The following is a 16,769-nucleotide window of genomic DNA, read 5'->3' as shown; positions in this document are numbered from 1 at the left end:
GCACAGAAAGTGGAAAATACAAAAGCATAGTTTATTAAACCTTTAAAGGTGGTACTAAAGTCCACACAACACCCTTCAGTATTGCATAGAGTAGCACACCGAACTAAAGCACGTGGTCCCTTGCTCACTTTGCCACTGGATTCAAGCAAGCCCGGCTGAAGATGGCTGTAATGCCAGAAACCGGTCCTGGGAAGCTTGATTCCGGTCCAGGGAAGACATGGCTTGGCAGTTCGGGCTGGACTGTTCCCGTGAGGCACAGGGTCAGACTGATTTGCAAATGGCCATGTCTGAACTGGGGTGGCGGAGTGAGCTAAAGAACGGTGATGGATTAAACCCAGATCAGTTGACTGGGGTTGAGTGTTTGGATTGTCAACGCTCCGTCCATCATCCCCTTTGTTTTTTCTTTGTTCGCCCTAAGTTGGCCGGGTATGCTCAGACGTGAGTCCCTTGCTCACTTTGCCACTAGATTCAAGCAAGCCTGGCTGAAGACGGCTGCAATGCCAGAAACCGGTCCTGGGAAGCTTGATTCCGGTCCAGGGAAGACATGGCTTGGCAGTTCGGGCTGGACTGTTCCCATGAGGCACAGGGTCAGACTGATTTGCATATGGCCATGTCTGAACTGGGGTGGCGGAGTGAGCTAAAGAACGGTGATGGATTAAACCCAGATCAGTTGACTGGGGGTGAGTGTTTGTATTGTCAACGCTCCGTCCATCATCCCCTTTGGTTTTTCTTTGTTCGCCCTAAGTTGGCAGGGTATGCTCAGACGTGAGTCCCTTGCTCACTTTGCCACTGGATTCATGCAAGCCCAGCTGAAGACGTCTGTAATGCCAGAAACCGGTCCTGGGAAGCTTGATTCCGGTCCAGGGAAGACATGGCTTGGCAGTTTGGGCTGGACTGTTCCCATGAGGCACAAGGTCAGACTGATTTGCATATGGCCATATCTGAACTGGGGTGGCGGAGTGGGCTAAAGAACGGTGATGGATTAAACCCAGATCAGTTGACTGGGGGTGAGTGTTTGTATTGCCAACGCTCCGTCGATCATCCCCTTTGGTTATTCTCTACTACACAGTAAACCAGCGTCTCGCATGGTGCTGGGGCCGAGCGGAGAAGAAGCCAGGGCAACAGAACCCTTGGGGGCGCCGTGCGGCACCCGTGCGCTGAGTGCAGCCTTACAGACTGAACTGGGTTGGCCACCTGAGCGCCTAAACATGTGGTGCTGAATCAAGCTGACATTAAGGATCTGCAAGCAGTAAGAAGGGCTGGCCTTGCAGAGCAGGGCTGCGCTCACTCCACTCCGGCTCTCACCCCCATGGACAGATAAGCGCCGGTACAGCCAGATCCTTGGTCAGAGGTGGCGACGAGAGTGTGAGCACTCTGCTCAGTGCAGCTAGGGAAGTGCCGCCCATACCATCAGCAAACCGCTAAGCATCTTGATCTTGCACAACTCGTCCTCAGGTGTGCGCCTTGCTACAGAAAAGCAACATCAGTGGTATTGCGCTGAACTGCGTAAAAACCAAGACGACACACTCCAGGACCCAATGCAGTCTGATAACTTTAGTTAGGCACCCCTGCATGGCAAATACCAGTGTAATCGAACAGCAGGCAGCTTGCAACGCTAGAGGTGAGATAGTGAGAGCGCTGCAGCGCTTAGGGAATGAGATTGGTCTCTGCCTTGGTAGATAAGTGGAAGTCCTCGTGGGCTTCGCTGACGCTGTGAGTTTGTGCAAAGCACTAACAAACGGCCCACTACACAGGTGTTCCATTTGGGTCTGGACTCTGCAGGGGCACCAATCTATACTGACACAAGAGATCCAGAGAAGGAAACTCAAAAGGCCACACGTGGCTGACAGTCATGCAGGCAGGCAGCGGCGATTACTGCCACACACCCGGAATACTCCACGTGGCGCCCCAGTGGACTGGCCTTAATGGGAGGCTGGGGCCAACGCACTACGCAGCAACTAAAACTAGAAAAGTCTGCGTACACTAAAGATCCGCAGGACCAGGCAGAAGGAAATACCACACAAGAAAAGAGCCTTGCACCCTAGGGCCCAGCAGAGGTCACGTTGCAATATATTATGTCCATCCTAAACAAGGTCCAACCAACAGTGGGGTCGATCTCTTAGGACATCTCGCTATTGCCAACCGACTTTCAGAAAATGGCCACGAGAGTGACAGAAGTCAAAACTATCACAACAACTCTCTCCTCAGACACGGTTGTCCTACAACAACAAGGACGCCAACTAGAAACAGTAAGCAAGCTTATAGAGGCTAAGCTCCTCAATCAGAAAGGCCGCTCCGGACATAACAATGTTCAAATTATTGGCGTACCGGTGGGTAAAGGGGGCCCTGTACTGGATTTATTTGTTGAAGATCTCACCAAGACCAATCTTCAGCCTCGAGGACTGTCAAGTTTCTTCTCGGTCGAAAGAGCCCACCGAGTACAGGGAGGCAGGCCTAGACCGGAGGCCCCCCCAGACCAATCCTAGCCCGAATCTTTCATTTTCGTGATCGTGACCCCATACTGCAAAGGGCAGGAGTGGCTCTTCAGTTGCGACTAGAGAACTGTATATTTTCATACTTTCCAGACTATACAGCAGCAGTAACTAAACAACGGCAGAGTTTTCTGGAGGGAAAGAAAGAGCTCAGAAGTCAAGAACTCAATCACTAAATGCTTTCCCCAGAAAAGTTAAGGGTAGAAGCGGATGGTAAAACATGCTTCTTCGAGACGCTCGAGGAGGCCCATGACTGGCTGGAGGGAAGGCATCAGGCCCCAGGGCCACGAAGAACAGGCAAGAAACAACAGCAACGGCTATTGGAAGTGGCAACACAAGACTCAAGGGACACAGACTCAATTGAGGATTTAACAGGTGGAGACTGACAAATGAAGATACCTTGAGCTCACGTACTTCTGGACTGAAACCAGATGGAGGCCAACAAGGAGAACAAATAGACATACAGCAATAATAACACTAATGTACTGAACTGCCATTCTTGGCCAATTCACTGTGATTTTGGCCCACCTGGAGTCTTTACAGTAATACATTGCAATATATGCTATGAGGGAACTAACTGAACAAGTATGTTATTGAAGGTGGGGATAGTTTGGGGTGATCGCTGGACTACTCTCCCCCTTACGCAAGTACAAGTTATGGGGAATAAGCACTCTGCAAAGTTGGGGTGGGTGGTAGTTTTATGTCCGTCTTGCAGGGAGGCATGGAGGGGGGTTGGGGATAGGAACCAGTTTATGATTATGTTTATTTTGTTCACAAAGGTATGCCTAACGCTGACTATATTTGTACATAGTTCATACACGACAAGCTCATCGCAGTACTCTCCATGCTCTATCATTGAGTCTACGTTCAATGACACAAGGGGACATACCGACCGACCTCACACACGCACAACCCGTGACTTCTAATATGATGGGCCCCCCTATCTCAATCATATCGTGGAATGTAAATGGCCTATGTTAAAAGATAAAAAGAGGGTTGGTCCTACAATACCTTAAAGGACAAGCTCCAGCTGTAGCCCTCATCCAAGAATCACGTTTAATGGGCTCGGCATGTAAAGCCGTAGATAGGTGGGGGTTTGAAATGGCGGCACACTCTGAATACACTTCAGGTTCGTGGGGTGTGGGGAATCTGGTTGGCTAAAACTTCCCACATGATATGTACGAGTCCTGGACAGACAATCAGGGGCGGTTTGCAGCTATCTCATTCCAATGGGAAGGGCTAGCATATAATTTAGGAGAGCACCTCACGCTACATGCACAAAGCCCTTCAATATACCCTGATCTCACTCCCAGCTCAGCCACAACCTGGGCAGACACATTGCATCTCGCTTGTGCATGTAAACAGATATGCACATGTGCAAATATGGTTATACAAGATTTTGCACAAGATTTTGCACAAGTAAATGTAGACCCCTTTTAACCACAGTTAAGGTCTCAAGGTGTCAGAAAACCCCAGTATGCTGTGGTTTGCTGAGTTTTGCCAAACTCCGCATTACAAGTGGAGTGCGGAGTAGCGAAAACTCTGCAAACTCTGCCAGCGGGGGTTGCCAAGCTAACTTTGGTTTTCTTGATCTTGTGGTGGAAGAAGGTAGCAAGGCTGTCGCAGAGGTTTTGAGAGGGGGGGTGTCTGCTGTCTCTGTGCTGGGTTTGGCAAATTCTTTGACCATGGTGACAATTTATTTGCTGTTGTGTGCATCTACGTTGATGCATTCCTATATGGCTGTTTTCCTTGTTGTTCTGATGAGGTGGTGATGGTGTGCATTGATGGAAGTTTTTAATGCAGCATGGTACTGCACCACCATCTTTTCCCAAGCCTTTTGCAGGTGCCCCTGGGCTCTTGAGGCCAGGGGAGAACCAGCAGGCATTCGTGGAGAGTCGCTTGCCTGATGGATTCCTGAGGAGAACCAGTGTGCTGCTGCAGGTGGAGATCCAAAGTTGGAGGTTGCCTGCTAAGGCATTGGCATCCATGGATGTCGATGGTGGGGTTTTGCTAAGGGAGGTGGTGACCTGGTCTTCAGTGAACTTGTTCCAACTTCTGCGAGGATAGTGGTGGACGTAATGGTGTACAGGTGGCTTGGTGAAGGAGAAGTGGACACAGCAGTGGTTTGTCCAATGTAGGTTGGAGATGCGGCTGGCTGAGATTTTGTTAATTGCGGAGAAGATGGGGTTGAGCATGTGTCCTGCTGAGTTATTTGGAGAGGTTACCAATTGTTTGAGTCCAATGGTAGTAAGGTTCGCCAGTAGGGATGCAGTGTTGTGGTCGCTGAGGTTGTCCAGGTGGAACTTGAGGTAGCCAAGGAGAATGTAGCCCATTGACACAACAGCGTGTAGTGCAATGAAGTCGGCTATGGCTGTGCTGAAGGGTGGGCTGCAGGAGGGGTTGCCACTGTGGTAGGCATTCGGGTTGGACTGGATTTGGAAGTGGAGGTGTTCCATGGCAGAATGGTGATTGTTGGAGTTGCAAGTGAGGCGGAGGGTGTTTTTCAGGAAGTGGGTGCCACGTAGGATGCAGCTGAGGTGGTCAGGTCCTATTTTTGAGGGTTGTGTGGTTGGTGGGTCTGGTGTGTGGAGGGAAGAGAAGACACAGTTGCTACAGGTGAAGGGTTGCTACATTGCAGCTGTGGGGTCTGTGGGCACCTGGGTCCATGGACGGGGCAGGCAGGCTTACCTTTGGTGTACCACCGGAGCAGCCAAGCAGTGATCACCATTAAGTAGTGTTCAGGAGGCTAAAGGGCTGGTCAGCTGGGAGGTGGTAAATGGTGCTGGAAGGGGGTTGGGCCTTGGGGAAAGAGCAGTGGCAAGGGCAAGAAGGGGAGAGGGAATGAGAGTGAACCAGAGTAAAAGTAAAGAGCTGAATTGAAACTGCACATCAAAAAGAAGCAGAAAAAAGAGAGAAAAAGACAATAAAAGTATACAGAAAAGAAACAACAGAAAACAGAAACAAGAGATTATCACAGGGCTACCAGGGATGAGGGTGTAATAAAAGAGGCGCTCTTGTGATTTGACACCCCATGATGACCCTCAACTACCACCATTTTAACTGACTATAGTGGATTATTTGACCATAGCCTGGATATATGAGACCTTCCTGCATATGCCTGCTTCTCTTCTGTTTGTAATCTTGCTGTCTTTTAGTGAGAGCTGTCACGGAGTAGAACAGTACATTTATATTAAGTGCTTACTGTTGGCATTGAAATGGCTTCATTTCATCTTCCTTTCTCGGTTTGCTGACGAGTTCTGACTATTGGCTTTGACATGGCTTCATGTCGTCTTCTTTTCTGACTTTGACTTGACAGTGCAATGAAGTCTGCTATGGCTGTGCTGAAGGGTGGGCTGCAGGAGGGGTTGCCACTGTGGTAGGCATTCGGGTTGGACTGGATTTGGAAGTGGAGGTGTTCCATGGCAGATGAGTGATTGTTGGAGTTGCAAGTGAGGCGGAGGGTGTTTTTCAGGAAGTGGGTGCCACGTAGGATGCAGCTGAGGTGGTCAGGTCCTATTTTTGAGGGTTGTGTGGTTGGTGGGTCTGGTGTGTGGAGGGAAGAGAAGACACAGTTGCTACAGATGAAGGGTTGCTACATTGCAGCTGTGGGGTCTGTGGGCACCTGGGTCCATGGACGGGGTAGGCAGGCTTACCTTTGGTGTGCCACCGGAGCAGCCAAGCAGTGATCACCATTAAGTAGTGTTCAGGAGGCTAAAGGGCTGGTCAGCTGGGAGGTGGTAAATGGTGCTGGAAGGGGGTTGGGCCTTGGGGAAAGAGCAGTGGCAAGGGCAAGAAGGGGAGAGGGAATGAGAGTGAACCAGAGTAAAAGTAAAGAGCTGAATTGAAACTGCACATCAAAAAGAAGCAGAAAAAAGAGAGAAAAAGACAATAAAAGTATACAGAAAAGAAACAACAGAAAACAGAAACAAGAGATTATCACAGGGCTACCAGGGATGAGGGTGTAATAAAAGAGGCGCTCTTGTGATTTGACACCCCATGATGACCCTCAACTACCACCATTTTAACTGACTATAGTGGATTATTTGACCATAGCCTGGATATATGAGACCTTCCTGCATATGCCTGCTTCTCTTCTGTTTGTAATCTTGCTGTCTTTTAGTGAGAGCTGTCACGGAGTAGAACAGTACATTTATATTAAGTGCTTACTATTGGCATTGAAATGGCTTCATTTCATCTACCTTTCTTGGTTTGCTGATGAGTTCTGACTATTGGCTTTGACATGGCTTCATGTCGTCTTCTTTTCTGACTTTGACTATTGGCTTTGACATTGCTTCATGTCATCTTGCTTTCTGACTGTGCCTTGCTTTTGCTCGCACAGAATTATGAGTTCTTACTATTGGCTTTGACATGGCCTCATGTCTGACTTTGCCTTGCTCCTGCCTACACAACAGTGCTTGCGATTCATATTCAAGGTTTTTCTGATCCTCACTTATTTTTCGCACCTCACTGACCAGAGTGAACTAGATATTATCTGTGGAATGTACAAGTCTGTCTCTGAGTTAAAATACAGAGGCTTGGCCAGTCACTGTCTTGGCCTTTACGCAGACTGGTACAGCCTGCTTGTTTTTTTCCAATGAGAAAGGGACAGGGTTTTCTAGAAGCTTCGCCTCACATAGAATAATTATATTTAAGCTGGGAGCCGATGAGGGTCAGGTGAATAGAAGTATTGCTGTGGAGATGGCGGAATTTGGGTCCTGATTGAAACTCCTTTATAACACACACATTAGATCCTGAGCTGAAAGAGAATTAATCAGTTTCAAATATCAAGTCCCAAAATTTCAAGTACTCTTCGTTTTATTCTTCATATATATTTCGTCCTTAGAATCCAATCTTCACACGTAAAAGAAAGAAACAACCGCTGCCAACACGTGTTTCGTCTAGGTCGTCAAGACCAAAAGACTTCGTCAGGGCATGTACGTCTCACGAAACAGTCATAAAGATGCAAATAGGCGTAATGTTCTAGTCCCAAGCCTGCAACAATATTAGATCCGAAGAGCGTCCCGCTCAAAATATATATCCAATACGAAAAAACGTCCAATCCTTCCAAAAGTTAATTAGCGTCCACAAAATCCATGAAATGAGTCGTGCACGCCGCAATACACTAAGAAACTTTTCTCCTTCCTGACTCTGTACTCGGAGGATAATAACTGAATCGTGAAATATAAAGCGACTCATTTCATGGATTTTGTGGACGCTAATTAACTTTTGGAAGGATTGGACGTTTTTTCGTATTGGATATATATTTTGAGCGGGACGCTCTTCGGATCTAATATTGTTGCAGGCTTGGGACTAGAACATTACGCCTATTTGCATCTTTATGACTGTTTCGTGAGACGTACATGCCCTGACGAAGTCTTTTGGTCTTGACGACCTAGACGAAACACGTGTTGGCAGCGGTTGTTTCTTTCTTTTACGTGTGAAGATTGGATTCTAAGGACGAAATATATATGAAGAATAAATCGAAGAGTACTTGAAATTTTGGGACTTGATATTTGAAACTGATTAATTCTCTTTCAGCTCAGGATCTAATGTGTGTGTTATAACTGTGTAACTGTGGCTCCCTGGTGTCACAGTGCTTTGATTCTGGCTGGGTGACCAGAATCTGATCCTTTTGAGCTTACAAAATATTGTATCTGAAATAATAACTATTTCTTCCCAGCGCAAATTATCCTCAATCACCCGTTATCCTGATTGAAACTCCTACCTGGGCTGTTTGACAGACTTCCTACAGCAGAAGAGCGGGCAAGGATGATGCATATTCAATTGGTAAGGTGTTCCTAATCACTCTTTCTTTTGTATATATGTTCTAATCTTTGCTATCTGTGTATACTGCATTCTGTTTCAATTGTTCATTTAATCATTCATTTGACATTTTGGGAATCTGCATTTACTGATATATTTGTCTTATCTTTTTGAACCTTGCATTAATCAACAGTTTTCTTTGACTCTGCCATGACTGACATACAACACAAAAAGTTCTCCAGACAACTAGAATGGTTGATGATAAGATAAAACATGAAGAGAGAACATAGATAAAGTTAATTAGTCTTGCAAATCCAACAATGATAATATTAGCCTGTCAACATAGGGAAGCTTCCTTCAGATAGAAACATGTATACTATCAGATATTTAGGGAGAAAATCATGTCAAATCTGATCGGCCTCCTAACCACTCCCTCGTTTTTGATATTGAGAGGGCGCTGGACGTTATCCCTCCATCTCTTAATGGGGGCCCAAAAACTCAACCTCAACTACCTCGTCTTCTTACCTCTCCTTGTATATAGGGAGGATTCCAGATTATGTATCCCTAGGAGGCGAGCAAGCCACATTTGATCTGTCGCAGCTGAAGCAAGATGGTGGCCTCTTAGGAGGCCGGCAGCAGCATATATAGCATATATATGGCTATATAGATTAGGTAAACCCTGTACGAGTACAGGAAAAATCACTTACTGACTAAGAGGCCCCCCCAATGAAGCGATCTCGGCGTTGCTGCTGCAGAGATTGGGTCGTCTGGATCGAAGTTGGATTGAGGATCCTTAAGCGTGCCACAGTGAAACATTTGCTCAATTTGGAACGCCGCCTGCCTGCGACCCTTGGAAAAATGGGTCCAAAATAGCCGCGAACTCTGCCGCTTCCAAACTGGTGGGAGAAGACCCTGTGGAGCTTGACTCTCCGGACCAAATGTCTGGACGCGTACAGCACCTTCAGACTCCCAGCGTCGACTCTCCAGTGGTGAAGAGAGGAAGAGGCGGGAGAACTAGGAATCTCTGTCCTGCTGGCCCCAGTGGGCTTAGCTCCCACAATGCCCGAAGGAGGCACAGTTGGGAGCAGTCACTGGGGAAAAGCACAAGCAAAGTCAGGAAGTGAGCCGGGAAGAGATCCGGGACAATCCACTTTTGAGATGCACAGTGAACAATCTGGCTAACAGTAGGCGACTGGGAGAGGTGGATGCCATCCCCTCCCCGCCAGCTGTGGAAGGAAAGAGGGAGCGTGCCTCTGTTGCTGAGAATGGGGGCAGTGGTGAAACTGTGGAAGTCGTGTAGGCATCACTGATCCCTCCGGAGCCTCACAGTGCTGTGGTAGAGCAGATAGAAGCTGGCACAAAGATGGTAAATGACTGTTTGGAGATACCACAAAGTACAGAAAATGTAGCTCACAAAACCAATAAAGGTGGTCTGGGGAAGTCATCTGAATCTGGAAACAGACCTGGTAGTAGGGGATAAAATCAGAGGAGAAATAGATAAAGAGCAAAGCGACTCTTTCTTTTTGGTCTCAGAGGGGGCAGAATGGTCAGAGGATGGGTTTAGCACATCATTGGGGCAAGTAATTTAGACACTGATCCTGAGGATAGTGACAAAGCAAAGCCTATAACAGTGAAAAAAACATAATCAACGCCTTACTGCACAAAGGCGTGAAAGGGGGCAGAATGGTCAGAGGATGGGTTTAGCACATCATTGGGGCAAGTAATTTAGACACTGATCCTGAGGATAGTGACAAAGCAAAGCCTATAACAGTGAAAAAAACATAATCAACACCTTACTGCACAAAGGCGTGAAAGAAAGGACTTAAAGTGGGATTATTCATCTGCGACTCAGCTATCTAGTTCCTTGTCTGGGACAACCCCTAAAGAGGTTAGCTTGGCTGCCCCTACATTGGAAGTAATACACCAGGCTATTCTATCGCACAGGGAAGAAACGCGCCAAGACAGCCAGAAAGCGCAGGCTGCTATGCGGAAAATGGAAGGGGTTGTTAGGAAGCTTTCCAAATCCTGTGCCAATATAGGGGAAAGGGTGACCAATCTCCCAGGCGGAATCATAAGGCTTCCAAATCAAAGATATTCATTGGAAACTCAAGGAGTTCAAGAACAGACAGAGGAGGAACAACCTTAGGGTGTTAGGGATCCCGGAGGGGGTGGAAGGGTCCGACATCAGGACATATAAAATTGAGTTATTTCAAACTTTGTTCCCGGAGTTATCAGATTGGAACTGGGCAGCAGAAGTCCAGAGAGCACACCTCACTCCTTTTAAACCAAGGATTCAAGCCAGAGAAGGAGCCATGCCATGTGCGATCCTTGTGTTCTTTGGCAATTTCCTCCTCCGCCAGGTAATTGCAGATAAGGCAAGATCCGAGTCTAAGAGAATAGTTGGGGAGGTTTCTTTCTTTGTGCCCCCGGATTTATGCACACTACGATGGAGAGACTTTGGAGGTTAAGGCAGCTTAAAAAACCCTTTCAGGAGAGAAATATCCAGATTTATTTGATAAACCCAGCTCAGCTTAAAGTGATCCATGATGGGAATACACGTTACTTCACGTCGGAAATAAAAGCAAAGGAATATTTGGAAACTATGGACAAATAAAATTATGATTGCAACAAAAAAAAGGGTGGGCAAATTTACGATAGGAGGTTTTACATGTTTAAAGTGATATAAGCTCATACTCTGAAGTGTAAGTTGTCTTCTCCCTAGAATCTCCTTAGAGCTAGTAATCAGGTTGTATAAAGAAAAAAAGGGGTTTAAAAGGAGAAAAGTGGAAGAATTGTTTAGGAAGACGAATAAGTCTTTTAGGGAAAGAATGGAGTAGGGGAAATAAAGGGAAAAAGGGTAACGCCATGAATGTGTAGAATCAGACCTATGAATTAATAGGATTAGTCGGGTAATTTAAGACAATCTAGGAATAGGATCAGCCATGTCGCTTAAGCTGCGAACATCCTATGCACAGACCAAGGTCTGAGCACTTCAACGGGGGGGTGGGGGGATCATAACAGAGGCGAGGGAGGATGGTGGGAATGAGGGGTCAGGAGATTGGGCCAGGGGGGTGGGGGAGGTGGAGAGGGTCACGGGGAGGAAATGACTACCCAGCATTTTTTTAGAAAGATGTTTGAAGGTTCTGAAAATAAAACAGTTGATTAATGAGAATAGCAAAGGACAGTGTAATCTTATAAAGGAGAATGAAAAAGCTTAAGATATGTACTGTGAATGTAGGGGGCTTAAATGATTGGAGGAAGAGGCAACGGTTGGGGGAATTCGTAAGGTCAAAGTATTTTTCCTTGGTCTGTCTACAGGAGACCCATGTACCTTGGGCAAAAAGAAATGTATTGAATATAAAAGGATATGATTCACTGGCCTGTTCTTCCCAAACATCTACCATCAGGGGCATAGCAGTATTGGGTAAGGTTGCTCTTGGTGGTGCGAAACGCAAAATAATAGATACCCTGGGGAGATGGGTGGTGGTGGAACTTGGAATTGGATTTACCCTGTGCACAATATATGGGTCTAACCAAGATGATTTCGAAATTTTTGAACACCTGGAAGTTGAGTTGATGACATGGCAGAGTCCAATGATATTATGTGGAGATTTTAATATTACCGCTGACCTCATTAATAATAATGTGTACGCTGGGCGAAAACCCAAAGTGAACCATGCTCTGAACTCCTTAATCACCACTCATGGGCTGGTAGATGTTTGGGGGCACGAAAAAACAAAGGCAGGATTCACATATGTTTCATGCCCATATAAAAAATATACAAAGCTGGATTATTTTCTGATATCTACGACAATAATAAAGAAAGCAAGGAGTGAGAAATTACCAAAAGCAATATCTGATCACAATGCCCTAGTTTTACATTTAGAAACTGAATCCCCTAATAAGAGCTAACCAGAATGGACCTTAAAAAGGAAGGTATTGGTCAATCTGAATTATGTAGAATATTTGAAGTAGTGGGCCCAAGACTTTTTTGACTCGAACCGATATAGCGCCTCTCGGAATACAGTCTGGGGCGCATTTAAAGCCGCTCTTAGAGGGGATACAATTAGTTTTACTGCTAGGTTAAGGAAAGAGGCTCAGACGGAAAATGATGGACTTCTAAGAGAGCTAATTATAGCAGAGGAACAACATACGGAAGATATAGGTCAGGGAAAAGAGGTCCTGGAGGGACAGTACAAGATCATGACCATAACATCCGAGCTGCATAAATGGTTAGCAGAATGCCACAGATGATTATCAAACTCATTGGGGCAAGTTTTATGAGATGGGAGAACAGGCAGGTACACTCTAAGCGCTATGAATTAGACAGGAAAGCACCAGAAATATAATTACAGATATACAAGAGGGGGATCAGGTGTATACGGAGCCTAAAGATATATTTAAGGTATTTAAGGACTATTATCAAAAACTGTATAAAGAAGAGACTCTCCCGGAAGTCTCCTATATGGAAGTCATGGGAGTGGGCCCCCAGCTAGACAGTCAGACAAAACAAGGACTAGAGAAAGATTTCTCGATAGAGGAAATCAATGAAGCTCTTCAAGAAATGTCGCCAGGAAAGGCAGCCAGCCTGACAGCATTCCTCTGGAAGTTTATAAATGTATCCAGAGAGTGATTGCCCCTATTATGCTGAATTTATTTAATGGTATATTACTTACTGGTAAGATCCCAGAATCTTGGAAGGAAACTAATATAGTAGTGTTTCATAAAAAAGGGAAACCAAAGGATAACCCAGCATCTTATTGTCCAATATCCCTCATTAATGCAGATACTAAAGAATATTCAAAGGTGCTGGCAAAGAGGCTGGTCAGGGTCATTGGCGGTTTGGTCTCCCCATGGCAGCATGGTTTAACGCAGGGCACGGAACGACTGAACATATATGGAGGACCATCACACTTTTTGATGTACAGGCGGCCACGGGGGACAAATGGCCATGATTCTTCTCGACCCAGAAAAAACATTTGACCGAGTACTGTGGACGTATTTGTGGGGGATATTGGAACAAAAGGGGTTTGGCCAAAGAATATATAAGGCCATAAAGGCAATGTACTCGGAGCCAAAGGCCAGAATACAACTAATGGGGGGGGGCAGCTTGGTTAATATCTATTTCTAGAGGGACAAGACAGGGCTGTCCCTGCTCACCAATACTGTTTGCCCTATATATAGATCCACTGATAGAGAGACTATTGAGGTGTCAAGACATCAAGCCTATAGTCACCAATGGCTTTGAGACCAAGTTGTTGGCCTACCCAAACGACCTGGCTATACTAACTCCAGATCCAGTCAGAGCTATTAGTGCAATTACTGAGATAGCAAGGGAATTTGGGTAGAGGGGGGCGTGGCTTGGACTCCACTGGGCATGGACGTGTGAGCAGAGGGCTCCACGCCGGCCTATGCAGATATCCTGATTTCACAAGTCTGGTGGCATTTGCAGCTCCGAGGGGGGCCCCCCAGGGCTGAAGAGTACCCACACGTCGATCTAGCGGCATTGGGAGGTCCCGGAAGCCGAATACGCGGCGATCCCTGCAGTCCCAATGGGGGCGTGTGGCCATTTTGCCTGCGGCCTGTGGTGGGCCTAACAGGTGGGCCTGATTTCACAAGTCTGGTGGCATTTGCAGCTCCGAGGGGGGCCCCCCAGGGCTGAAGAGTACCCACACGTCGATCTAGCGGCATTGGGAGGTCCCGGAAGCCGAATACGCGGCGATCCCTGCAGTCCCAATGGGGGCGTGTGGCCATTTTGCCTGCGGCCTGTGGTGGGCCTAACATCCCCGGCCTTGCGTGCACGGAGGGCCGTTGGAGGTGCGCAGCATCCCGGACCTGTGGTGGGGCACAGGGGCTGACCGCGTGCTGTCTGGGCTCTCCGCCGGGTTCGGACTGTGCGGCGTGCCCGGCGCTGAACTGGGAGATGCCCGGAGGACCACGGTGGCACTGCGGGAGCCCAGGGGCAGCGAGGCGATCGGAGAGGAGCGGACTTCGCCATTGCCGGTAGGGACCGCCGTGGTGGTGAGGAGAGGGCGACATCGGATTACAGATCCTACCGCAGCCCCCAGCGCTCGAATTGAGGGGACTGGACATGTGAGGTCGCTGGGTCCTTCCTGGGAGCAGTAAGCTGTGGAGCGTGAATTGGCCGGCGGGGAGGTCTCGGAGGTGCATTGCCAGGAGTGGACATCGCGGGAGCCCCGCTCCGCATACAAACCCCTCTTGCGCCTGTACCCCCTCCACATTAAAGAGGTTGGGGGGCTTTGCACACAGTGGGGTGAAGACGAGTGGTGACCCTCCCTCCCCCCCTCCCGGTGTGGTGTGCTGATGAGGGGCGGACCGGCCCCTGGAGGTCGGTAACGGAGGGACTTACTGGCATGCACGAGAAGAACACGCAACTGCTCTGGAGGTGGAGTGACGGTGGCTGCTCCCCGCCTTCCCCGGGTGGGTCTTCTCCTCGGGGCCCGGTCTAATCTGGGGGTTGGCATAACGGACTGAGTGGATACAGTGGTGCTTGGGGACGGATTGCGCTGGATGGGTGGAGAGCGATCGCAGTGCCCAGGGATCCGGCGCGCATGAGGAACATCATCACCTGGTGGATCTGCGACGGTGCCTGGAATCGCCTTCCCAGATAGCGAAAGTTGCTGTCCTCAGCTCTCCATCTGCACACGAGGGTTGGAGGAGTGGTCCTGCTGAGTTGAAGTTCAGCTGGGAGCACTGGAGCGGTGTAGAATTTCGGGTGGACTTACCCTACTCCACGAGGACCGCGACTGAAGGCACGCAGCCCCCGTGTCCTGGATTGGATGCCTGACTTCGGGACTGGCCATGGGGAAGCCGCGGCGGACAGCTGGAGTGGCGCGATCTGACCATGTTGAAGACGCACTTGAGACCCAGGAGGTGGGCTCGACTGGAAGCCAGGCAGCAGGGCTACAGCAGCAGCAGATGGAACAGATTCTCAAAGCTATATCAGACTCAAAAGAGGCGCTGCGCCAAGATATAGCGCAGGGGTCCACGAGTCGCGGATTACTGCGGGCGGACCACGGGAAGCTGGCTGACCATGTCACAAACACAGAACTTGTATTGGAAACGCTGGAGCCGGCCCAAAAGGCGACGGATGCAGCAATGAGTGACTTGTTGCTGTCAGAAACCGAAACATGAGTAGACTAACTGTTAGAAATATAATTCCTCAGAGACCAGATGAGATTAAAGCAGGTCTATTTATTAACCATCCACTCTCCTCACTGGAGAGGGTCACAACATTCCAAGGCAAGCTTCAGGGTGGGGCATACCAACAGGGTCAAGAGGGGAAGGGGAGGATGGAACGTACCACTATGGAGATTAATTACAACACATCTCCCTTCCATAGGGTGATGCAGAGTAAGAAATAGAATATCGGCTTAGGGTCATGACTACGCCGTAGCGCCATAGAAAATAGGAGGAACAAGAACACAGAACATTACTCAGGTGCATTTACAATTTTGTCAAAGCTCCACCATTGGCCATTCTCAAGTTGGACCACATTCTTAAGTACTTTAGCAACTTTACAAGGCATGTAATATTTGCTTTGGGTAGCTCCCACTTTGGTGTTCTTTCTGACTTGTACTCTATCACCCACCTCCCACTTGGAATCCTTCACCCCGTGCTTGGTGTCATACCACTGTTTATACCTATCTTGGTGGAGTTGGATTTTCTCTGCTACTGTCCCCTGGTCTGCTACCCTGGGTTCACCTCCGCTCAACCAACTGGGATTCAATTTGGTGCAAGGTTCACGCCCACGCAGTGCTACGAAGGGAGAGATTCCTGTGACCTTATTGGGGGAGGTGTGATCAGCCCACAGGCCCCTTCTAAGGGACTCTTCTATATCGTGTCCATTGGTTGCTGCTAATTGAATATGTTCCTTTACGAATCTGTTAGCTCGTTCAACTAACCCATTGGCTTTGGGGCAATATAAGGCAGTAGTTTCATGTTTGATGTCCAAACTCTTGAGGAATGCACGCATCTCTTCCGAGCAAAATTGCACTCCGTTATCAGTTATCAAAGTCATTGGAATGCCCTCTTCCACAAATACTCCGTTTAAAAACTCAATCACAGTCTTAGTGGTGACGGAGTTGACAAACTTCTGTTTGATCCAATGGGTTGTATAATCGATTAATACCAGCATGAATCTTTTCCTCTCTCCCAGTTCTTGCATAGGCCCGATGATGTCCATGGCCAGCTTGCTCCATGGTTTAGTTGGCACTTCCACAGGGGATAATGGTGCTTTCTGCACTGTTTTTGACTTGTCGCTTTTAGCGCACGCCACACAATCTTTAACTGCTTGTTCGGCCATGGCATCCATCCTGGGAAACCAGAAATTGGATCGGACTCTGGCTTTAGTGAGGCTGCGCCCTAGGTGACCTTCATGTGCCAAGTCGATTACCTTTTTCCTGAGGCCTTTGGGAGGAACCACTCTGTGATTACGATAGATTCTGCCATCTATGAAACTTAGCTCATTTCTCACTTCCCAAAACTCCGCAA

The 16,769-nt window shown here is 47.9% G+C and overlaps 1 protein-coding gene across 1 annotated transcript in view; it reads right to left on the bottom strand.

The window, feature by feature from the left end:
* Window positions 1–3,348, bottom strand: part of LOC144762996 (uncharacterized) — a 164,112-nt gene extending 160,764 nt beyond the window's left edge. The window contains exon 1 of the mRNA XM_078648309.1: window positions 3,300–3,348. Within this exon, the coding sequence (XP_078504435.1) occupies window positions 3,300–3,348 (49 nt within the window). The remainder of the gene's footprint in view (window positions 1–3,299) is intronic.
* Between the last annotated feature and the right edge of the window lie 13,421 nt (window positions 3,349–16,769).

This window comes from Lissotriton helveticus, chromosome 6, assembly GCF_964261635.1.
Source record: "Lissotriton helveticus chromosome 6, aLisHel1.1, whole genome shotgun sequence".
Lineage (NCBI taxonomy): Eukaryota > Metazoa > Chordata > Amphibia > Caudata > Salamandridae > Lissotriton > Lissotriton helveticus.
This window is presented reverse-complemented; position numbering and strand designations above follow the sequence as displayed.